Source organism: Tinamus guttatus, unplaced genomic scaffold (assembly GCF_059628265.1).
Source record: "Tinamus guttatus ecotype Peru unplaced genomic scaffold, ASM5962826v1 Tinamus_guttatus_pri_ptg000153l, whole genome shotgun sequence".
Taxonomy (NCBI): domain Eukaryota; kingdom Metazoa; phylum Chordata; class Aves; order Tinamiformes; family Tinamidae; genus Tinamus; species Tinamus guttatus.
In genome coordinates, this window is record NW_028288687.1 from 2,624,529 (window position 1) to 2,649,960 (window position 25,432).

General features: G+C 42.9%; 1 protein-coding gene across 7 annotated transcripts in view; it reads left to right on the forward strand.

Moving 5' to 3' along the window:
- DAB1 (DAB adaptor protein 1) overlaps positions 1-25,432 on the forward strand; it is a 187,228-nt gene that overhangs the window by 69,684 nt on the left and 92,112 nt on the right. For 5 of the 7 annotated variants that reach the window (XM_088522457.1, XM_088522458.1, XM_088522461.1 and 2 more), the window contains exon 1: positions 18,603-18,817. In XM_088522457.1, the coding sequence (XP_088378583.1) occupies positions 18,751-18,817 (67 nt within the window). In that variant the 5' untranslated portion in view covers positions 18,603-18,750. Of the gene's footprint in view, positions 1-18,602; positions 18,818-25,432 lie in introns of those variants that run through there. The other 2 variants (XM_088522460.1, XM_088522459.1) reach the window with 1 other exon arrangement.

Consider the following 25,432-nt stretch of genomic DNA (forward strand, 5'->3'; position numbering starts at 1 on the left):
CAAAATTATTCTTAGCACTTCCAGCCAGGCACTTCCTCAGTCTGATTGCAGCTATTTCCGCTTCAAACCCAGGCAATTTTAGTATTTATTGAAACTATCCTGTAGCATGGTATCGTGTAGGGTGTCTCAGTGCTAATATGTGGGGAGGTTCTCACCTTACATCTGCCCACGGACAGGCCAGGAGCCACCTCCTGCTCTCGTTGCCTTCTCTGGAGTTTTGCATAGTGTGAGGATGGGCTGGAAGAGGGCTGCAAGGTTTGGTAGACCTGATAACTGCTTAAGTATCGTGTAAATCTGTTGTGCTAAGTAGGCAATGCGGTCTCTGATTTCAAATTCTAACGTATATTAATAATATAATTCAAAATAAAAGCAGATTTCCTGATGTTCATTGCTTGCAAATTCACCGCAAAGGAGGCTGCTTATCACAAAAAGTGATATTTTGGTTCAGTGTAGTGCAATAATATAATTTCCTAGCAGAAAATAGAGACTGGTTGTGAAATAAGGTTGGTATTTGAAAGTAACATCCAGGAAGTGCCCAAATTGCATCTGCCTCAGTGACTAATATTTTGACATTTAGAAATGGGCCCTTGGCTGTACGGTTTGATACATAGTAGTTGCATGTCTGGGGTATGTCAGATCTGGAATCCGAAATTTGAGGCTGGAATCCATCTGTTCATGCAAAAGTCTTTATAAATAAAATTCATATTTAAGACTTCACCATTTATAACGGAAAATATTTCCCACCTGCAATGTAAGTATTCACTATTGAGAAATAATTCTTGTTAAAGAGTGGTAATGGGCTATGGACCTTATGTAAAGTCTTCTGAAGATGATGGAAGGACTCCCAGGGAAGTGAGCTGACTTTGGATGAGGCCATAAGTAATTTCTTCTGCTACTAATGATGGCACAAGTGCCATCACTTATGCAAGAATGGCATTGTAAAAATGGGGATTTATGGCTTTCTAATATTCTTAAACATGGACAAAGTGCGTCTAGTTCTTAATGGAAGTGTAAATTTTTTTTTCTTGAATTGTCAAAGGAATCCTGGAGATGGTGTAGAATTTTTCAGTGGTGTTTGAATTTGTTAAATGGATTTACAAACAGCAAAGTTTATTGCAGGGTCGTGCATTGCCTCTGTGCTTGCTCAAATGGGAAATTGTGTATTTAGAAGCTGTGTGGAGAGACTTTGCATGTTCAGAAATTTGACCATATAAACTCAATCTATGTGCCTAGTGGTAGCTGCTGTAAAAATTAAGTGTCAAGAAAGCTCATTTCCATCTTGCGCTGCTGCTGTTTGATAATAATTAATGGATGGTTTGCTTTAAGTAGGTAATTCAGTTTTCCAGCTTCCTTTTTAACTTGCATCTTAACAAATACAGGCAGACACATCAAAAGAGACACTATCAAGCTACATAGGAAGTCAAGATTTGCAGTTTTCAAAGGAAAACACGGACTTCTGTGTAGACCGTTTTGCAGTCTGATACTAGATGTTATTCAATATTAAAGTACGATTTGTAATAAAAATGCTTACAAGCTTCTAATTACAGTGCTTGGAGAAAACTATCGATATATTCATCTTTTAAACAATAATCTATGTGGCTTGTCTTGAGTAGTCTAGACTTCCATTTTAAAGGCTAGTGGTAAAGTGGAAAGGCTGTACAAACATATGCTCCTCTAATTAATGAGGGCAATATTAAGCTTTGAAAGTCCTCTGGAGCCTCAGTCTCTGTTGGAGCGTTTTGTGTGCTGTGAATCTTCCCTCATAGTTAAAGCAAATGAACTAAAATAGCCTTTGGGCTATTTTGTTGCGCTGTGTTGTTGGAAAAAATTAATCCTGTGCCGTTTTGCATTTGCTGTCTGTGAATCAAACTGTGAAAGCTAATTTAGAAACTTTCACACTTGGCTTGAATGAGGACTGTCAGTGCTCAGAGAATGTCAAATTGGATGTGATTAGCTCCGAGTGGGCTAGCTTGGATATATCCATCAGCTTCAAAGTGCCCGGGTTTAATGACTGCTCTGCTAAACTAACACCAAGGTTACAGAAGAGAATTTAAAGGTGTTAGGTTCTTACTGAAAGTTGTCTGCTTGGAGAACAGGTATCTGAGAGGGAATTGGTTTGTAACGCCGAGGGGTAGGGAGCCCCTTGGGAGGAAGGTTGAGAGGCCAGTGGAAGGGAAAACAAGCACCTGATGAAGCTGTTCAAAAATTTAAGGCATATGTAATTTGTAAATATTATACGTTATATCAGTAATGGATTAGTATTTATGGATTAGGAGTTGGGCCTCAGGATGATGGAAGAGGCGGTGGTTGGGTGAAGGGTGTTGTGGGGAGGGACGGCTGCGCGCAGGCCGGTGTTGGCACAGGGATGCAGCACGGCTGTGGCCCCGGTGACCTGGTGCCCGAGCTTGTCAGATGGTGTTTCTGTCCGCAGCGCAGTTTGGGGTGTAGGAACCGCGTTTCTCTTGGAGAACACGGAGCAACAAGCCCTGCTCCTGGTGGGCATCGAACCCCAGTGAGGACGTGAGGCTCAAGGTGGTAACTGCTCCTCACCTCAGACGATGCGCGTGGTCGATCCCAGGGGAACTGCGTGTGGAAATGGGAGCATGGTCGGAACCCCATCTCGTATGGAAATAAGAACAGCCCTTCGTCTTCAGGTGCTGGGTCTGTGCTCAAGTTATCCCACGAGGACTGTAGCAAGCGGCCGTTGAGTTACCCGGTGGGGACGGATCAGATGGTAAATGGAAAAGAACCGATTTTGTAAATTAGCACTTTGCGTGTCAGCCGTTCCCATGTGGGCACCAGCAGTTGTGCAGATAAGAGCAAACGTTGTTAGTTAATGAACCAAGCCATAAGTACTGTTCATGTTTTAAATATTTACAGGGTAGCGTCCTGTCAAAAAATGCCATTAGTCCTTTTGGCAGGAGGATGGTGTGCATGAGTGCATGCATTTATATGTGGATTTGTATATATGTGTACACTATCAGTGCATGCAATATTAAAGCATATATAATAATTCAAAAACACTGAAGAAGTGCCATTATACATGTAAATATATGCAGCAGAAGACTTAAAATAACTCTTTAATGTAAAAAATGAAAAATTATAGCGCTTGACATGAGGAATCTATTTTGAATTATGCTATTTGCACAGTCTAGTTTTCTGCATTTCCTTTTCTGAAATTATTGCCTGAATTATTATGGTGGCGCGCAAAGGTTTTGCTTTAAATTTGATCTTCCCTTTTACTGGATGTTGTCAGGATATTTTTAAATGAACAATATTGGAACCTGGTAATATTTGGCTCCTGGCTCCTATAGAAATGTCATTTGGAATATGACTTAAGACTCATAAGTAAAATAAGGTAAATCACATTACTTGGGAGTATTTTAAAATCATCCTTAAAAATATTTAAATATAACTTCTCTCTTGGTTTTTAGGTGTTTGGGGAGTGGTGGAGTGTGTGATAATTTTAGACTTTTAAAGCATCTATGTCTATGCAGATGTTATTCAATAAAAATAGAATCAAAATACTACACTTGGAAAAACCTGAGATTAATTTTTTGAGCTTCAAAGAGAAGTGTTCTTCAAATAATATTCTGAATGCTCTGAACTGCCTCCTACTTTATTCTTGAATAGAGGCTTGTATGGCTACCAGAAGACAGTACTTGCTTATTCATGTTTGTCTGAAATGTGATGATCACCCCTGTTGTTCTTCAGATAGACTTCAGCCCTGTTTGCAGGACTAAATCTGGTTGAAAACATAATTTGGAGGCTTTTTTACTAATATTAACTCCTTGCTTTGCAGCCTGTTGGTACATGTTTTAGCAATAGAACTTCCTCTTAAATCACAGCCAGCATTTTGAGGAGTTTATGAAGGCTGTATGTGGATATATGTCAATTATTTTGCTTGTGATGATGCCGAGGCACTCTGCTCTGATGGGAAATGGCCTCGTGGCCTCCTGGTGTTGACTCTATTGCACGTTCAGTCCCTGCAGATGGACCCAGCCAGCAGAATCAATACATTGGGCTCTGTCCTTATTAGAGCTGTAGCAGAGTGAAACATATATCACAACAGGACATCTGTGCCGTGGGTCTCGAGACATGTGATCCTTTCAAATGCATCAATCTGCAGAAAATAAAAGGCAAAAAAAAAAGGAAGTCCAGAACAGAGGTATCCCTTCTTGTCTATTCGAGCCGCAACCCATATTGCAGTTGTTCTGACCTTATCCTTGTGACACCTCTAGCATGTTTTTGGGGGAAGTTATAAGATTTTGAGCTCGTTTCCTTTTGGGAAACTCAAGTGGGCTCCTTGTCTTTGCCAAGGAGGCCGCTCGGCGGCGTGTGCAGGTGCTGGGACACGCGGCCTCGGTGCCAAGCAGCAGTTGTGTCTCTGGTGGCTGCTTCAGCAAGGTTGTCCCCAGCCCTGTGGCCTATTTTGGTTTGCCTTTAAAAAACATTGCTTGGTACTGTCCTGACAAAAACAGACCTGCAAGTCACAGTACGTCTGGAGCTCCTGTTGTTCTTTCCTGTCCTTCACTTGCAAAATATCTTTGAGATCTGCTGATCTCTGCTGGAAATCTATTGCATGCTGTTGTGTGGGTTTTTTTGCAGGAATAGGTGCTGGATGGGTGCAGACTGCGAGCTGAATTCAGGAGACTGTTGCAGTGTGCTTGTGCACCTAGGTTGTCTTCCTTTCTTTGGATATTATAACATATATGGAAGTGTAAATTAATATGAGTTAAGTAGTTGAGGAAAGAAGGGCAAGTATTAACATTCTCCAAAAACAGATAAACTGTCATGCAGTTGTATAGTAACTTTTTTGCGCATACAGTCTTAGTGTAGATCTGTGCTTAGAATAAATGCAAATTACAAGGGAAGGACATTCACTGGATGTAGGAAAATGTGTTGTTTGGAGCGTGCTTGGTGAGCAAGGACAGAAGAGCAAAGGCTGATCTTGTGCCCAAGAGCAACAGAGCGTGGTCTGGGAGCCTGAACTGTGTCCTTGCTTCTGATGGCAGTGAAGATTTCAGCCCCGGTAGCTGCGCTTTGACTTGGTAAAGTTGTGAGAAGCTGCAAAGAGAGTTTACGGGGGAAATGTCCTGTAACGTTAACCAGTAGATGATGTTACCAAGCACATATATAATTGAACCAAAATACTGAATCAGTAGCAACTACAACAACAAACTCTATAAAAATGAATGAAAAGGCTGTAATAGAATTCATGTAAGATGCATTAATTTTGACTAAATTTTGACTGTTGTATTTGGGGCTACTGCAATGTGCATTTCTTTGCATGGAATGCTTGATTTAATGCGGTAAATAGCATGAATCATAGCTACTACTAACCTTTCTACCCAACTCAAAGTGTAAAATGTTTAGGTCAACAATTTTCTGCCTCCATGGTTGGAAATAAATCTAGAAAACCTCTATGAGCTTCCTTTACAGAAGAAACAATATTTTTAGACAATGAACATAACTTTTCTATGCTGATCTCTTACTGTGCCAACAAGCTTTTTTTATTGATTTGTATTGCCAGACACCATTCTATATTGTTCTTATTACCAACTTAATGAGATCTGCCCCCCTCTCTGTTTTTGAAAGCAGTGCACCTAAAGATGGAACACTCTATATGTTTTTTTTTAAGAAACAACATACTCGGCTCTTTATAAAATCAAAGAATATGATGCATTTTGGATTTCAAAATCTAAGTAGAATGAAGCACTGGCTGCAGATGATATCGTGGGAGGGTTTTGCAAGAGGAGGGTAATCAAGTAGGGATAATTAGAATTACCATTTAAATATGCAAAAAGCATATCTGGAAAAGCAGAGTGAAGTTATAAGAGCGTAAGACTAATGTAAAAATGATTTGTAAGCAATAAAATCACATCCCCCTGACTTTGTAAGTACAAAATAATAAGCAATATGGAATAATGGAGACTGTAATAGTCTGGGTTATAAACCCATTGATATGTGGTTTTACCATTAGATCTTACCTAAAGGGAATAGATTGGCTTAACACTAATAATAGTAGTTGTGCTAAGTGGGGAACACAGGTATTTGAAGTGTGTGTGCAGAAAGGTAAGAGAGTAATTGCTCAAGATGTTCTTATAACAGTTAATTCAGAGGAATGGCTCGAAGTTGGGGGACTCCTTGGCATTGCTGCTTCCTCAGTGCTAATCAGCTTGAATGTGTGAAAGCTTCTGGGGGAGGGAGATGCGAGTCTGATTGCTTGTGTTATTTAAAATGCTTTGATGAGGAGCTGAAGAATGTGCTATTAAGAACAAATCCTCGTCAGCAGGGAAATGGGCAGGATGGTCTTCAAGTTCTTAGTCATCTTGGATTTCTATAACTGTCAGTATTTTTGTTAATTAACTTAATTGGGTAACACAAACATTGCATGTCTTCCAAAACTACTATTATTGCTGCCTGCTACTTAATTTGTGGAATTCAAAGCGAGGAGGGGGGAAAAACACCCAAAATGTTGCAGGCGCCCGTAGGCCCCGACTCTGCTGAACGCCTGTTTCTGGGAGCAGGTTTAACGGAGCAAACACCCCCGGTCTCCCCACACTGCACAGGATCCCGCCGGATCTGCTGATCCGAGCGGGCTCGGGGCCGGCCGGAGCTGCCGGGAGCTGCTGCGGGGAGCAAAGCCGAGGGCAGTGCTGGGTGCTTAACCCAGTGGCTCTGGCTGTCATCCAGGTGGACTAATTGAATTCCACATTCCTAAATTCCCTCTCGTTTTAATTGGATTAAGTGTGATTCGCTGTGGAGGCTTGTTCAAAGACAATAGTACCTTGTTAGCAGATAGTTAACCACAAGGGTGTCAGTCTTTGCAGCAGATGGGGGACAGAGCCGAGAAAGACGAGGACTGAGGAACACCTCCCCCTGCCTCGTGTGCGACGTGTCTTGCCAGAAGAAAAGAAACAAAGCCAGACAACCGCGCAGGTGGCCAGATGCTGATTGGTTGTGCGCTTTGCAACACTTGTGTTAAGAAAGTATAAAAAGAAGTCGGTTTGGAAATAAAGTTGTCTCACTCTGCACCCCAGACTGAGTCCGTTTCTTCACAAGGTGCAACAAATGGCGCCCAACGTGGGGCACGAAGACTAGCTGTCTCTCCGGTTGCACCGCCCAGCTGAACTCCCGGGAATCACGCTGAAAGGAAGCGTAAGGATCAAGCTGAAAGGAAGCTTACTTTGTGTGCACACTAAAAGCCTCTTGAAAGGAAAGAGGTAAGCGGCTGGGAACTATGGGTTCATACCTAATGAAGGAACAAAAGGACGATTTAGAAGCTTCTCCTAAAAACTTGAAACCGCAAAGAAAAAAATTAGGTGAAGAAGAGCTGCAAAAGGTTCTTGCATGGGCTTCTAAAGACGATCCTTCGGTGAATAGTAAGAATGTTTTTAATCTGGAAAGATGGGACCAAATTGGGGTCCGACTGTGGGATAGTGCCACGCGCGGTGATAAGGCTGCTGCTAACCTGTTGCCACAATGGCGAGTTGTACTCGAAATATTGAAATCTCATAGTGGGTTGCAGTCGAACATAAATGACGGGATCGGGGCCCCTGCCATCCCCTCCGCGCCTCCTTTACCTCAATCGTGTCCTGATGAGAATCAGAAAAGAAAACGTGCTGCAAAAGCCTTTGCGGTACTGCCACCTGATGACCAGGACGATGATCCTTTTGGTCCGGGTCCTATTGACCCTGGAAAGGAGCCAGACCTATACCCCCCGGATCCTCACGATAAATGGGCCTCAGTAAAACGAGGAGCAAAACAGGCGGGGGATGTGGGCATGCTGAAAGCCTTTCCCGTTATCTGTGCACCAGACCAGAATCCGCGTTGGGAAGGTTTGTCGTATAATCTTATTAAGGACGTGCGACGTACGGTGACAGATCATGGCCTTGGCGCACCATATACCACCCACCTTATACAATCTCTTTGTGATTCTTCGGTTTTTACTCCCCATGATTTTAAAACTTTGTTTCGCCTCATTATGACTGATATGCAATACACGATGTGGGAATCGAAAATGAGAGAGCTTGCTCGAGCTCAGGGGGAGGAAAACCAGCGGCTGTCGAAAAAAGGTCCTTTACGGGCTGTTACTGTGGACGTGCTAATGGGGGAGGGCGATCACAGTGCTACAACAGCACAAGCAGAAATCCCCCCTGAGGGCTTGCAACAAGTTAAGGCACTTGCTCTCCGCGCCCTTAAGGCCGTTCCGGAGAGTGGTAAACAAAGACAACCTTTTGTTAGCATAAGACAAGATGCGAATGAGCCATATATGAAGTTTTTGGATCGGCTTAATGAGGCTCTGGAGAAACAAATTGATAATGAACAAGCACGAAGCTACATTTTTAAGCAACTAGCAGTTGAGAATGCTAACCCTGATTGCCAGAGAGTTTTGCGGCCACTAAAGGATCCTACTATTGATGACATGCTAAAAGCATGTATTAATGTCGGTACCAAACAGTATGAATATTCACTGATGGCCGAAACATTTGCAACAATGTCTATGAAAAGGCCATGTTTTGCTTGTGGCCAATTTGGGCATATTCGTAAATACTGTCCGAAAACACAAGCAAACAAAGGAGGAGCGCCTGGACTATGTCCGCGCTGTCACAAAGGACAACACTATGCTAATCAGTGTCGATCAAAATTTGATAAGGAAGGTCGACCGCAAGCCCCTTCGGGAAACTTCAAGCGGAGCGCGGCAAGGGGTCGCGCCATGACGGCAAATCACCCCTCGGAGTGGCTCCCACCGGGAAGCAGCCGCCGCTTGTGCGCCAGCACAAGCGGCAGCGCCGGGGTGGACCTGGCCACCACAATAGAAGTGCTAATTACCGATACATCAGTTGTGCTAATTCCAACTGGTGTCCACAGCCCCCTGGGGCGAGGAAGGGCAGCACTGTTAATAGGGCGATTTTCAACAACGAGACAAGGGCTGTTTGTGTTACCTGCAGTTATCAACGCAGATTTCATAGGAGAAATTAAGATAATGGTATGGACTCCGATACCACCCTGTACTGTGCCAATGGGAAGATATGGACGATATATTGATTGCTGCAGAGCAAAAGGAAACAGCAGAAGAGGCTCTGCATCAGATTACGCGAGCAGCATCAGCTGCAGGATTAAAAATTGCAGAAGATAAAGTACAGGAAAGTCCGCCTTGGCGATATTTAGGATGGAGAATTTCTGATCATCAAATTCGACCACAATCATTGACCCTAAAGACAGACATAAGGACTTTGAATGATCTTCAAAAACTTTTGGGAACTATTAATTGGATCCGTCCCTCCTTAGGGATTTCCACAGAAGATTATCTAGTCCAGTAAATCCGTTTGTAACCTGTCTAGTAGGACAGCCTGTTGATATTTGGTATATTTTGTTTATTGTTAGCATGCCTGCTTTGTTTCTTGTTATGTGTTTAAGGATAGATCATTTAATTAAGTCATGGCTGTTCAAACAAAAACAAATAAAGAAGGGTGAGATGTGGAGGCTTGTTCAAAGACAATAGTACCTTGTTAGCAGATAGTTAACCACAAGGGTGTCAGTCTTTGCAGCAGATGGGGGACAGAGCCGAGAAAGACGAGGACTGAGGAACACCTCCCCCTGCCTCGTGTGCGACGTGTCTTGCCAGAAGAAAAGAAACAAAGCCAGACAACCGCGCAGGTGGCCAGATGCTGATTGGTTGTGCGCTTTGCAACACTTGTGTTAAGAAAGTATAAAAAGAAGTCGGTTTGGAAATAAAGTTGTCTCACTCTGCACCCCAGACTGAGTCCGTTTCTTCACAAGGTGCAACAATTCGCCTTCTTGCTTTCTACTCTTGCTGCTTGCACAGCTCAGTGTTGCACTGCAGCATAGTCCTTGCTTTGTGTGGTGTGACACCCTGAACGTGACGTCCATGGTTATAAGTGTGCCAGATGTTCCAGCAGAATGACGTAAAAGGACAGATTTTCCTTATTTTTCATCGTTTTTCTTTGCTGAAGTTCTGTCATTGCATGGCTGCCCTGGGTTGCTCAGCTTGTAGGTCTTGTGGAGACTCCTTGATCAAAGACAGTTTACAAGAAATAATGTGTTTAAATTCCCACCGTGTGGAGGAAACCCCCTTTTTGCCTGGTGTGGGGTTTCCCATTCCCTTGGGCCTTACTGCAAGCTTAGATCCAATGAGTGTTTGGTGGTTTTGCCTGAGCACCAAGAACACTTAGCCCTCTGCAGAAACAAGCTTGTAAAGGAAGGAATCGGAGCAGCCTCCCTCTAAAATACAATTTGGTTTCTGGGGTGCCAGCCAGCTCTGTTCGTGTGCTGGGGCCCAAGGAATTAGTTTCTCGGTGTGCGTCACCACACAGCGTTTTGAGACCCTGACGGTGGTGTCAGCGTGTACTGCGATTCTGCAGAAACTGTAGCTGAAGAATCAGGATATCCGAAAAATGTCTTGAATAATGAGAGCAAATACAAGATTTAAACCTGAGAAGTTAATTTGTGGAGAGTACAATCTTTGATATGGATAAAATTCAAATTATTTCGCTGAACAGTTCACCTGGCCCTAATAGCAGCTAAATTTAGAGCTTATGAGCACCACTGGCCTATAATCAGAACATGTTTTCCCTGCATAAAACAGAACTGTATTAGTCGATGTGCATTAGCCAGGGCTGGGTTCTGTGTCTGGTTGGATTTAGCCGCGTGCCCCAGATGCCGAGCTCTGTTTGGCTTTTGGTCTGACCTCCATATATGCATCCTCCTTAGTCCTGTCAATCTTAGTTACTGCAAGTTGCTGCACCAAAACATCATTTATAGAAAAAGAGGCTGCCATCCCTATCACGCTCTGTGAGTGTTTGCGGTGCTTTCTGCCACGTCCTGTCTCTTTTCGCTTGACTCTAGATCAATGCTGTAAACTCGCATAAATCTTTTCTTATAAACTTGATTTTGGTGGTATGCGAAGAGGGAGGGTAAAAACAACGTCCTGCATTTCCTCCTCCTGGTTGAGCATTAGATGTGATCCCGGCTGCAGGATAGCATGGCTGGAGTTGCCAGGGTCGGAGCAGTTTCTGTTAGAGGCATGGACTTACTGTTGCCTTAGATCTTTTAATTTTTTTTTACTGATTTTCCGTGCTTTTTTATTTTTCTCTGATCATAAGCAATGCATTCAGTTTACTGCTAAGACGCACGCGCTGGTTTAGCATCGCGCAGGGCCGCACTTGCTCCTCCTGATGATGCACGAGGCACTGGATGCTGAAATGCCACTGGCTTCAAGGTATGTGGATTCACACAAGTGACTTTTACCATGTCTCTGTAGAAAATACCTCGCAGATCAGCTGTTCTTGAAATGGATGAAAGTGTGCTAATTCCTTCAAGGTAAATCAGAAGGATTATGACATCTAGGAAGAAGAGACTGCCAGACAGCTCGGGAGCAATGTGACTAGGACTGACCCAACAGCATCTCCGGAGCTTCCGAAAAATTGCCTGAGGAGTCTGCCAAGAAGCCAGATGCTGCTGCTGGAAAAATACCTTCTGTAGCTTGGCATTTGTCCTGCAATTGCTTCCAAGAGAAAATAGACTGTAGCATGACAGTAGAAGGTGAATAGTTCCTCATTACAGGCTATTTGGGTGATTTTAGAAAACATTTAGAAAATGAGCGTGGCTTTGTTTTGTGATGGTTACCCATTTGTGTAGGTCTGTACGCTCATCTAGCTGCTTAACAGTTTCCCTTCTGAGTAATCAGAAATACCATCTTTTTTTCCTTGACATTTCAACCTGGTGGTATTTTGTTTGTTTCTTTCTTTTTTGTCTTTTAAGTAATTCCTTTGGCAAGGTCCTTACCCTGATCGCTTGGGCTTTGATTGTGCAAGGGCATGTGCTCACATAGATGCTTCCACTTGCATGGTTAGAGCAGCCTGGAGATTTCTCTACAGCTGCTGGAATTCGGATACAGAAAACAAAACCTGCCCCATACAGTTTTAGGCTTATACTATTGTCCTTTTTTTCTATAGTATATCCTCTAGCAGTGCAGTCTCTTAATGTTGATAAAAAAACATTAAATGTGAGCAGAAAATGCTTAGAGACGACTTTTTAAGAGCTGTCCATGCTTTTACTTCCGTTGCCTTTTTCCTGATGTCGGGCAGAGGGATTTGTGGAACCCTGTGTAATGCGCCTGGGTACACTGAGTGCCAGATTCACAGTTCATCCAAGAATAGAAAAGTGAACTCCAGAAAACCAGCCGTGGCTGGAAATCTCTCCCGCAGAATCCACCGGCCTTTCTAGAGCCCGTCGGGAGCCTTCCCGGTGTGACTCCGCTCTGCGTTTTAGCAGTTGCATGGGACTATTTTTATGAACTGTGTTGCTGGTTGGAAGACTTAAGCACTGAAGTATTCCTGTAGCTAAAACTCACTAATTTCAATATTGATATTTGTTGGCTGTTCAGCAATGTAGTAAAAAGAAATTTCTGCTGTATATGCAAATCCACGCTCACAGGCCCAGAAAGCTGTCTGTGTTTTCTGCTTTGCTCTGGTGGTCAGTGAAGTTGGGTGACAGTCTGGTCGCTGGCTTTGGTGTAATAAATCTGAATCCCTTTGCAGCAAGGTGAATTCTCGGGTTAATTTTCCTTGACTTGACTGCGAGGGAACAAGGGCTGAGTATTGCAAAATAGCAGTGAATAAAGGTCCCGGCCAAGGCGTTTACGTTGTTGGTGGCGCTAAGGAAGTTTCCTGTGCTGTAATGTCAGGAAATGCTCAGAAAGTTGAGGGCTGTGAGGTGTAGGTTGACTTGTGTGAGTGAGCAAATCTCAGAGGCCTGGAAGTCAGTGCAAAATTCAGCTCTGTTGAGAAGTCAAAATAAAGCATCGCTTCGAGATCCCTTTCGTATTTCAAAATGTGGCTTGGGCTGGAAGTTCTATGAGTTTTGTGCTGCATTTTGTTTAAAATAAACGAGAACGTGCGTTCTGGTTTAGTTTCACTCACTATATTAAAAGAGCATTCTTGGGGAGAAAAAAGAAAAAAAAGGCAGCTGAATGGAGGTATTTTCTAAAGGGTGTGAGATGAGTTCCCTTTGGTTACTTTGCCACCCTGAAACCTGCCGAGCTGCCCAGGACAGGACATGTTTAATTCCAGTTAGGAGGCACAGGTCCTGATTGTGAGGCGCATTTCCATATAAAACGCGGCAGGGCTGACGCTGCTTTTCCCTTCTCCCCGGTGATGCTCCCGCCTGCCCGCACGCTTCTCCCGCTCCGTCGTGATTACACCGTTGCACTTTAGTAATCATTTAACAGCTCTAATTGCAGAATACCGTGATCTGGCTGTGTACTTTGTCCTTTCTCCCTTCCTCGTCTTCGCTCTGTTTTTTTGATGTCGAGAGGATCACGAAAGAGCGTTTCTTCTGCTTTGCAAAAATAGATTTCAAAGAGCCTGCTTTGCTAAGGTAAAAACTTGCGTTTTCATGCAGCTTTAGAGTTAATTCCGTTGTATTTTGGACATAGAGGGCTTGGTTGTTCTCGATCACGCTGGCATAACGTCACTGCCACTAATGCAGACAAACCAACATAAAATGGTGCAGCTGCAGCTCCAGGTACACGAGAACAAGTCAAATGTCACCCTGGTAGCACTGTGCTGGTGCGACCCGGGTGACACTAGTGGGGACAAGGCAGTTTCCTGCAGGTGGGGTTGGGGTCAGGGTCAGGCTGTGTCGGTGTCGGGATTGGAGCAGTTGGGACTTTAATTTGCTGCTTATTCTTATAGAACATGATAAGGAATTATTTTCCTGCTGCATGCAGGGTTGGCGATGTTGGATATCTGGGGGTAATAGTCCTGGCATAACATAATTTCTACAGGAAAAAGCATTTAGAGACAGGAGCAGCCTCTCAGTATTACAGGAATGACGTGAAACTTTTAAGCCTGTTCAGTTTGGGGCAGTGCTCGTTTTACGCAGTATCCTTTAAAAGCTTACAGAGATCCTTCCAGTGGGATTTCAGGTCTTGGAGCAGAAAAATGTGCTTAGAAGAGGATTGAAAGCTGTGTTTAGACCTTGTTTCCAGAATACCGTGTTCTATAGTGTTAAATAGAACCAACGATACAGAAGTAAAAAGTAGAAACTTTCCATAAAAAGAATGTTGATGAAATGGATTCATTCCTGTGAAAAGTTTTTTAATCCAGCTGGCATTTTCCAGAAGAAGAAAATCATCAAATTCACAGCACACCTGGTGAGTAAGCGGGGAGGTGATATGCAGAATTCACTGCGACGGGGAGCGGTTTCCAGGAGGAATTTCAGTAATTATTCCTGCTGTCACTGGAATACTAATATAGATCTTGCACTGGACGTGTTTCCCAGGTCAGGGTTCTGGCCAGATGCTCTTCTGGTGGTAAATGAGCTTCTTGTGGAGCCAGTTACACCACCCGAGAAAGCAGTAGCGGGTCCGACTCATTCCCTAGAGATGGAGTAATGAGACCTATTGGAAACCACAGCAAGTTTAATAGAATGTGTCAGTGGCCTCAGCTACATGTAATTTTTTTTTTTTTTTAAACAACCTTCATGTTTTCAAGAGATAGGAAAAGTATTTTATGAGTAGAGCTAATCAAATAACTACTTTATACAAAAGAAAGCTAATTGCTTCTATGGCTCAACTGCTAAGTAGTTGTTTGATGCTGGAAGAATTAAAAAGGGTTAATCATAATGTGTAGTTCTCAAATATATAGACAGTATAATAAAGTTTATTTAATTTACTAAATATAAGAGGAAGGAGAGGGTTTGAGGTGGGTGGGAAGGAAATGTGGAGTTCTTCCTCATTATAAAAGGGGAGGGAAAAAAACAAATATGAAATATATGGAGTATATTCCGAGTCTTTTCAAGCTGTGTAACTTTACAGAGGAGAAGAAGGGAGAAAATAAGCAGTAGGATGCGGGATTTTGGAGGAGAGTTTCCAGCTGGGAAGGGTGGATTTTGAGGAACTAAACCAGGCGTTTTGTCTTCCATATGTCTTGTGCAGGAGGAGTGAAGTTGCTTGCAGGATTTCAGCTGTGGCTGTATACAGGAAGCTTCCTTTTATCTTTAGAGGCTACACAAATGTCAGCAAAGGAATAACAGGGAAATGTGGTGAGTGAAGTGTCGCGATGGAGTTATCCAGGTCTGTCAGCTGGAACGGCGTCGGCGATGCCGCTCGCTGGGTGGTGACAAAAGTAGGAGAGAGGGTTTGGAGACGCGCTGCCGCCTAACCGGGAGTTCTCCCTTTCATGGGATAATCCAGACTTTAGTATAAGAGCTAGTTTAGGCTGTGCTGTCAAGTGCATCATTGATGAGTTTGTTTTAATGAAGTGTATGCAGGGACGTCTTCACCCGGTTGCTTTGCTTTTCCTCCTTATTTTTTCTCCTGTTTCAATGTCTTCAGCTCCTCCTTGTAACTGTCTTCCTTATACCTGGTTCTTGCCTACAGGCCTTATTAGCTGGAATACTTGGGCAGCTTTTGGACCGTCAAAGGGTTTTGAATTCCAGGTTTTGAATCCAGGCTGTGTCCTCTGCCACCGAGCAGCCTCCAGCAGGGAGGTGGCGGGACTTGACCGCTGGCAAAAGGAGCTGCCGAGGGAGGTTCATGTGGAAGATGCCAAGGCCTTGGCAGCCTCTTCTCTCATAATTTTGCCCCTTGTATTTTGGGATACGTTAGGGGAAGAGCTGGGGGGTAGGAGGAGCGGTTTGTGAAAGCCCTTGGGAGCTGCCGTCCTGTTGGGAAGAGGCCGGCAAATACCACAGCGGGGACGAGGGGAACGGAAACACCCTGGAATGCCAGGGCTTAGTTACAAATCCTTTTTAGGCTGCTTTGCCTTTGCATAAGCAGATGGAAACTGGTTTCAGGGCAGGGAGCCTCTTAAGTTTTGAAGCCGCGAAGAAAATGAATAAATTCAGATATGTTAAAGCCAGAAGGGAGCTGCTACGCTCCTCTTGTGTGACCTGCTGCATAGCTCGGGCCAGAGGATCTCACCCAGCAAGCCCTGCACGAGCTCGCCGAAACGTGGCTCGGAAAATGAATGATTATCCAGAAATGGGTGTTTTATGGATGTGGGGGGGAGGACGGTGGAGCATGTGACTTGTTCTCCAGCCTGCAAAGTGCATGACTTTGCTGGCTGCAAAGTTAGAATTTGCCAAATGAGTTTTTCACCGAGGCTTTAGGTTTTTGCGGGCGTAGGAGTAATGCAGGATGCAGGCTTAGGGCTGCTCCTGGAATGAAAAGCCAGTTAATTCCAAAATGCGCTGATCATGTTCCTGCTGTACCCGCTTAATAAGGGAATAGAAAATGTCAGTGTTTTGTTAAAACGAAGAGCTCTGAATCCTCTTTAGGAAAAGCTGAGGCAGGCACATCGCGTTGAAAGAGCTGGAGCAGCGACGAGGCATCCAAGGAGATCATTGCGGTGGATACATGGAAGATGTTGGTTCTCCTCCTAAAATTTTTAATGCACGTAACAAAATTATGTCTTTGAGCGGGGAGAGAAACGTGGCAGAACTATCAAAGGAAATAGCCTGTCATTGATAAAACACGGGCTGCCCCCCTTGCCGTGGGTGTTTAACCACCGTGACCTAGATCGGAGGAGACAACGGAGGCTGTTGTGGTGAGGAACAGATTGACCGCGTCCTGATCGGGGTAATAAACAGCTGAAATATGGACAGGGCGGGGAGGGTTGGGTTAGAGGAAGGTGTGTGCTGAGGGAAGGTTGGTCCCTGTAGCAAACTCGGCCTGAGCCATTGCTTGCCATTGCCAGAACAGGTATTTTTGTAAACTCTGTCATTCAAGGGTCTCTGAGACTGCGAGAGCATGACCTCATTAGGTTATAAAGTAAATCAACGTGTGAACCTGTCCAAAAATAGACATGCATTTTTAAATGCATTACTTGACATGCCTTGAGGGGTTATGGTTTTCCTAGAGAGCTTTAAAGGAGCTAGCAGTCCCATATTGCCAAAAACTATTTGGTGCCATTCGAATGCTGCCATTTCAGCTGTCCAGTTGAACAAAGCCGACAGCAAGGGGGAGGTTGACTGTACTTTGTACCCTAACGTGGTCTTTTAAGGCATTGAAATTTGCCTAACTTGTGAGTCTGTGGGGGCTCCATCTTCCTTTTAAAATTCGTCTTTGCATTTTGTTAGGAAAAATCTCCTGTAAATATTTTTCTTCTGGTATGTGAAGCAGTCCTTCCATCAGTGCCTCCTGCTGAGTTACTAAGTTAACTTTCAGGTAAATATACACTCACGTTCTAGAAAAAAATCAACTCTGACAATCCAGCTATGACTCGGGATGTGCCGGGTGTGTGCCCTGGAGCTCTGCAGACAGGTACAGCCTGCCCTGCTGTAGAACAGTGTGTTATTAAATAGGGTTGTGCGTGGGGGCCGGGGGCACGCGAGGGACATCTGGTCCCTGCAACCCTCGCTCCCTTGCTGCTTTTCTGCTGTTTCCTTGGCTAAGAAAGCTGGTGAAACACGTGAAGTTTGTCCGGCTGCCCGAGGAGGGGTGAAGCGCTGCAGCTCCGCGCCGGTGCCCTCCTTTTCTCCTTGCCTTGCTCTGCTCCTCTTCCTCAGGCTCCGCTCCTCCGGCAGCTCTGTGTGTCAGCAGCAGCTCGGTGCATGTTGAAGAGCCGTCTGTGAGCGTCGTACGACGCACGTACGGGTTTGAAGAGCCTATTAACAAAACCCCCCTGACACACTTGAGGACTGCGCAGTCACTTTGCGGCATGCGTGGCATGGTCGTGTTGTTGAAGCATTTTGCAGTGCTAAAAGAGCCTGCGTTTAGACGTGCTAGAGGCTCTACAGCCTTTCCTGCAAAAAAGTGTTTTAAACTGTCGAAGTTACTTCAAATGGAGAAGTGTATTAATCTTTGAAATCAAAGGGGCGCGAAGTTAGTAACTTGAATTGTAGTTAATCTTTAGCCAGCGCCCCAGCTGGTGTGCTGGGTTGCATTCTTAAGTATTTATTAAATAACTAGGCAACAGTTCAGGCAGTTCGGATGGATTTACTAGGCCTGTGCTCACAATGGAGAGTGTTTTTCCCCCAAAAGAAAGGGCAATAGAAGGAAAAGCACCATGACTGTGTCCATAAGGCTGTGGCTCGCTCCCCGTGTGCTCCCCCTTTGCCCTGTGTCAGCAGCTCTCTCCCATCTCACTGAATGTGCAAGCTGTGCAGGGTAATTAACCAAGTTTTGGACGTTCTTTGCAGGAACCCTTGCTGGATGAGCATCCGTAATCACACTTGCGTTTACAGGGAGGCAGCGCGTTCGTTGCCCTGAGCCAGAGGAGTGCTGAAGTCTGGTGCTTTCACTATATGAGATGGCACTTTTCTCATCTGGCTTTGCTCAAGTAGAAGGGGTGCATTGAAATGGCATGGAAAGAGCAGTTAAGGAACAAAATCCTGAATCTAGCATCTGACTATTATGTTTTTACCTTGGGATCATTGCATGTGACCTTTCCTGCCACTTCCCAGTCTATATTTCTCTGTGGCCTCCAGCTGCTGCTCCAGATAGGTGTAGGCCTTCTGTGCACCTTGTGGTACCTACAGACGTTTTGGGTATCCCAATAATCTCAAAGAGCACTACTTACTGCATTTAAGCATTTAAAATTGCAAGCTCAAAAAATAACCATATATTTTTTTTTCCTATTCAACAGCACTTGAAAGGAGCGAATGAGATGAACTGTTTGGGTTATAGTATCTGAAAGGCTGAATTATTCTCTTGGAGAGACGTTCTAAATGAGCCTGACTGCGATACTGGATCTGTGTGAAGAGGACTAAGGATATAGGATGTCAACTGAGACAGAACTTCAAGTGGCTGTTAAAACCAGCACAAAGAAAGAGTCCAGAAAGAAAGGTAAGGACTAATTTCTATTTACTCTTAAGAGGAATTTAGTGAACAGCTACATCAACTGCTTTTTATGCATCTATGATTCTTCTGTTGCCTATGCAACCCATGAAAGTAAATGTTTGTTAATCCCTATGAGAACCCTGTCTGGTCAGGGAACACAGGGTTTGAGTCTCTGAAAATTAAGAATAAATCAATAAAAGGTATTATTAAGAATATATTTCAAATAGCAGAAGGACCATAGATATTTCATTAATTTTACTTTAAATGTGTGTTGTAATTGTTTTGCAAAAGAAAAGAAATAGCATGATCAAAAAGCTGGGTGTGTTTTTTCTGTTGACAAATACATTTTCTTCTGAAAATTTTGTTTCTCCTTTGTTTTGAGCAAACCATTCTTTGTTGCTGGAGTTTGAGTCTTACCTGGCATTTGATGAAGCTGCAGAGAGCGTGCTGTGCTGTGGGCTGTGTGTTAGATGGGATGCTGTTCTCAGCTCTAGTGCTGCAATGTTCCTTCTAAAAGAAACACAGAGGGAGGAGGAGGAAACAGAATGAAGGAGAAGCTTCAAGTTTATGAATGTCTGGATAATTTCAGTTTTATAATTTCGCAACAAGATTATAGGGCAGTTACTTGGACAGGTAGGCTTGAGAAATGGAGCTTATATAAACTGCTGATTATGAACAAAAGTTCTATAAGATCTTGATAGCTTTTTCTATCTTTAAATTTTATTAGTATTTTTTAGTATTTTTTATTGTTTAAGTTTTTAAGTGGTGATGAACAACCCAGACCTTGAATTCTCGTGGTAATTTATACTGCCCTCTTTAGCAGTTGGCTTTTTCTTAATCTACAGAGACATGAATTTGAGATTGAAACTAAATTTCCCCTTTTTAAGTGTGTATTTAGGAGGAGGGTTTAGAATTCTAATGACTACTCTAGGCTTAAACTCCATAATGAAGAAAAAGTTTATTTAAGATTTAAAAGAATAAAGGCTGCATTTTGGAAAGGCAAAAATATGAGAACTTTGTGCAATGGAATGTGATTCAAGACATATGCCTCTCAAGGCAAGTGAAGCTCAAGTTGGTTGTGTCATCATTGAATTTTTGGGGCAGGTAGGTAAATATGAAAAGTTGTAAGTTTGTAAGTTCATAGTGATATGATATGAATAACATTATTCCAGTGTGTCGCTTGGTGTATTCCTTTTGCTGGTGGATGAAGCTTTCAAACCTGATGAGCCCCTGTTTTGGAGGCGCGTCGCCAGGGTTGCTCGTGCTCTTGGTGCGCGTGCCGCTGCGGTGCTGCGGGTCACCCGCAGCCCCCCAACGGGTCCATTTATTCTGCTTTGCCCTGTGCCACGGCGTGTGCGTTCCCCCAAGCGAGCCCTTCCTCCAGCGGGATGAACCGTGCATGTTTGGGAAAGGGGGAGTTTTTCCAAGTTCATTAACCGCAGGCTGCGCGGGTCGCAGTGCTAACCTGAAGCCGTGTTTGCAATCAGCGACTTGGACTGTTCAAGGGAGATGATTCCCAGGAAATAAGTTTTTTGCTTTTTAATCATGGAAATTGCATTTCTAATGTATATTCAGCTTTTATTGTATTTTTGCAAGAGCCGTGCAGGCATTTCCTTGTGCCAGTACAGAGGTGCCTCTCTTGCTGTGTTGTTCTGTTAATAACACAGCCCCTCTGGTGCACTCTGTAGTCGGGCACCGCGCTGAGCCAGTCTCCTGACTGCGGCACGAACTTCCCAACAGAGTGACTGTCCTTGGGTGTATTCCTCGGAGGGATGGAAGAGGAGTAACAGCATGGGGTTAAAGTACGGGACAGGGCACTTTCCACACCTCACTGGGGGCTTTCTGGGTGGTATCAGCTAATTCTTTAACTCTGTGTAAGAATATAATAAAATAGCACTTAACGGCATAAAATGTTCAAACAGTGCAAAGCTTAATTGTTTTGTGGATGTAAAACACAGTGAAATGCCTGTCTCCAGTTCAAGCTAGGGACCATAACCTGATTTCTTAAGCACATAATTTAATAGCCTCGACAAGTTAAAGGAAAAAGCCAACAGAAAAGACATTAAACAAGAGCCAATGCCAACTTCTGCCTTTGGGATGGACTAACCCTTTGCAGCAGGTTGTGTGTGTGGCTTTTGGGCTCTACTACCGGGATTACAGGAGCAGAGGAGATGATACCCACTCTGTGCTGTGTTTGGTCAGAAACAGTCGAGGAGGAAGGGGAAAGAAGCGTCAGTGTATGCCCTGCATTAGTCTCTTCCTAGAGAATTGAAGTGGGGCTTGCTCCACAGGATTCTTCAGGAGCTGCAGAGTTTGATAGGTGTGAACTTCCTCATGAAAGCTCTTAGTAAATTCCACTTTTGATATCAAAAGTGTTTTACCTGCATCGGGAAGCTGTGCCTTGCAGCACTCAGAGCTACTGTTTTATATAAAAGTGGGAGATGGACAGACACGTGTCACAGCTGGCCTAGACGGGATGTTAGGGAAGTAGTTTTATTTCAGAGGCAAATAGAGCACATGGCATTATTGCTGCTCAGGTTTTATGGGAGCTGCTTTGCCCATTTTGGGAATGCTCTTCTGTCCTTGCAGTCACATGTAGAAGTGGTTCTCTTAGGTCATTTAAAACACTGCTCATTAAGCCCTGTGTTTTTATAGCCATGAACTTCATGATCATTCTTGGGACTCTGTGGTCTCTCTCCGCTATCATTAGAACAGTTTATAAACTGTGTTCTGTGTCAACATGTAAGTGTTTTTGTTACATCTAGGGCAAGATCCTCAATATGAGGTCGTCCTGGAAACTGTGTTTTAAGTAAAATTGCACCTGTAAAACTAGACTGTAATACAAGTAGGTCAATGTTGCCATGATAATATCAAAATGTGTTTTTTCTATGTTAACATTATTGCTATGAACATCTTAAAAAGCAGACTGCTAAAAATCAAGTGCCGATGTTACCTTTGGTTGGGTCAGTGTTAACTTGATGGATAAATGTCGTGTTGCCGGGACTGGAAGGGTTCGGGAAATCGCCCGGGTCACGCTCCGAGGATGGACACGGGAACGGAGTTAGGAAAACCATGGGGAGACGAGCGCTTCCCTTCCTGCCCAGGTTGTTGCTCTCCACTCCACACACTGGCAAGATGCTTGAGAGACATCAAGAACCTGCTTATGAACGTGGCCTCCTCAATCCTCCTGCACATGCTGCGCATTAAAGTGTGAACTGACATTGGAGGAAATGTGATTTCCACCATCCTCCGCTTCCCGCCCTAATCTCCATGCCCCTCTTGGCTGATACCTACCCTCATCCCTGGGTTGTAGTTACCCTGTGAGAACTTGCAGATGTTTTAAAACCATGACCTGAAGAGGCTTCATGTTGCTCTTTAAAAGACAGTCGAGCTAAGTTCTGCAGATATTTAGCAAGTACTACTGCAAGACTTCTCAAGTGACATTTTGGTCATTTCTAGTTAACTTGTATGTTCTGTTAGGAAAAGTATAGGAAATTAATTGAAATGACAGTGTTAAAAGCCTGTTTTTCAATTGTTTGCCATCTCTGTCACTTCACTGATAAGTGATTAACATGCATTATGTTTGCAGCATTCTGGATAGAAATTAAAGGTTTTATTAGCCATAAGTCATACTGCTTTCTTGCAGTATGTGGGGAAATTATTTTTTTGTAAATAACTGTATAATCCATAAATACACACACACATATGTATAGATAGATGTGTGTGTGCATGCATTAAAGAATTCAAATGAAAACATTTATTTGAGTTTCTTGCAAGTATTTGAGCTTCTTGGAAGAGCTTCAGCAAGCCCTCTTGTGAACTGTACTGCAATAATGGTGAATCCATCCTGCCAACTACTGTGGAAAAATCTCATCTTGCAAAATTAACCTAAACAGGAGACCCGAAATGGGAGGCTAGCAGAGAAGTGAGTTTAGAAGGCTCTGGGCATAAGCAGCCTTTAACCAAGATTGTTCTTTGGCTTTTGTGGTTGTGATCGTAGGGGCCTAATGCTGCCTGAGTCCTGCATTAGGTTTCTCTGAGTTCATTCAGAGCTAAACTTTAGTCTAAAGATTGCTAAATATGAGAATAGGTTGAAGGTGTCTCGTGAAGGTTGCAAGTTTGCCTTGCATGGAACTCTCGATGCAGTTTTTACAGGTTTGTTTCCAGACTGGTGCTTCAGTTTAGGAAGTGTTATGAACAATAACATTTTTTTTTCCACATTACAATTAGCTAACAACAGTTAAAGCGTTATCTCTGTAATGAGGCGTTCCAAGTTGTCAGATAGTTCTGCGTTCATTTATTTTTCTGATTAGGTAGCCAGAATTTGTGGAATCCAGCAAAATTCTAAGGAAAAATCAAAGAGAGGCTCAGTCAGGAGCTTGTTTCATTGACAGGGAATGGATTTGCTCTGTTAATCATAGCTATATGATTTTTTTCAATAATTTATAGATCAAGTACAACAACATTAATTGGAACACTAATTGAGTTCACATGCATTGCTTTAACAAACCTCTTTTGTGAAGTGGTTACTGACAACATTAATTGCACAGCTTTTGAGTCTTGATATAAGTTATGAATTCATTCTCAAGTTGAAAGAGGGTGGGAAAATCATTAATTGTGGCATTGTGTGGTTATAATTAACAAGAGTTATCAAATAACCTAACTATAATAAATTAGCTATGTCAAATACCATGTCCAACCAAAGGGGAGGGGTCCATGGTTGTGTTAATTGAAGCATTTCTGCGTGGAAATGGATGTTGTCTTTTGTGGTTAAAATGTTTGCTTTTATATTTAATTGAGAGGCAGCTCTGTGTAAGTTAAGGTTAGAGATTCATTACTCTGCTCAGTAAGGAATCAATCAGTTCAGTGCAACAACAAGGTGCTTTTCTTATGTTCATTTCTCAATATTATAATGGTAGTCAAAGCATTTTAGTTGAAGCTGGTAATGAGGAGCTTAATGCAATAGATGTTCTACAGGATATTTGCCTCATGTAGCAGTCACTAAATATAGGTAAGTGTTACCATGTTCCAAGCTGTATGTACATTAGGAGGCACTGAGGGTCAGCTCTGAATCCAGTTCAGCTCTGAATCCAGTTCAGCTCTGAATCTACGTACCTGGTTAAGACCTGGTTGAAACAAGGGAAAGGTGAGTGGCTGGGGCTGGTAAGCAGGCAAAAAAAACACATTTTTTTAGGGAATTCTGCGCTAAGTCTGCCAGGCGAGTTTTGCGTTAGGACCTTTGTGAATGAGAAGGACGTTTTGCCCAGAGAATTCAGGGGAGAAAATTATGTCGGATAATGAATATAACTGAGCAAGAATGACTTAATTCATCCAGATTAGTAGCTAAAATGTCTCTAGAGGTTTGGATTAGTAGAAGGATCCTAAAGTGGCTCACACAGGAATGTTCTACAGGGACGAGTATGTTGATGACAATAATGCTTTTATGTCATCCTTCATGCCAGATTTCTACTTGCCTAATAAATATTAATGAATGGCAATTCTGTCAGCTTGTTGCATTAGGAGCATTTGAATATTTCTATTTTCCTGAGAGATTGTGCTGTTTCCGTCAATATTATGCAAGTAATAGTAAAATATGTCAAAGTGTTCTTCACTGTAGAGCACAGCTTAGCAGTGTCTGCTGTATTGGTAATTGCTCTCGTTTTGCAGAAGGGAAGGGAAATCAGAGACAAGTAAATCTGGAAAAACAACCAGATTCCAGCAACCTTGGAAGCATTAAAAGTTATCCCTCTTCCAAGAATAGAGAGATGCTACTTAGCTCTATCTCCGTGTTGTTGCAGTACATTTTGTATAAGAAGGGAGCATAATCTAAGGGTCCTGTTTCTATTTTGTGCTCTGACCACTCTCTCTCTCTCTCTGTTTCCTAGTAGGGATATCACAATAATTTCATTAGTTGGCTTTTGAAGGACAAAAGTGTGGAAAAAACTACAAGACAAAAAAAAAATAGTTTTTGGTTTGCTATCTTAGTGATCTGGAACATGAATGTTCAACTAAATATTAGTAAATTAGTTGCAAAAAAAATGAAAAATGGCCACATCCTTAACCTTTATTGCTATTGACTTTTGGGCAATAGTCACTTCCTCTTAAGCAGTTTTCCTGTTCTGAGAGCTCAGAGAAATACACTATGAATATGACCAAATCACAGGCTCTCACTCCCTGTGATAAATGTGTGAGGCCTTGGCATTCACTGTTGTCTTCAGGAGTCAAGAGAAGATGTGGCAGTGATTCTTATTGACGATATTCTCTAGGTATATAATCAATAATTGCATTATATGCTATCCCGAATAAATGTGATATATAACGTACTTGTCTTGTGCAGAGGCATAGTGGATGGATGTGCTCAACTGTTCCATTCTTCTTGAAAATGAATTCCTCTCAGGGCTGAGCATATCTTGAGAAATAATTATATACCATTTGTATTATTTTTAACTAACTATTGTTATATATAATAGCTAGTGTTAGTATAAAGACAGAGAAAACACATTTCTCTGCTTTTACAGCTGCTTGGTTTAGCAGAAGGCAAAACAGTGTCTATAGTTTAAATGTATTTATGGAAGTTTCTTGTATAAAAATAACAAAAAGGGTTTTTCTTTGTTTTTTATT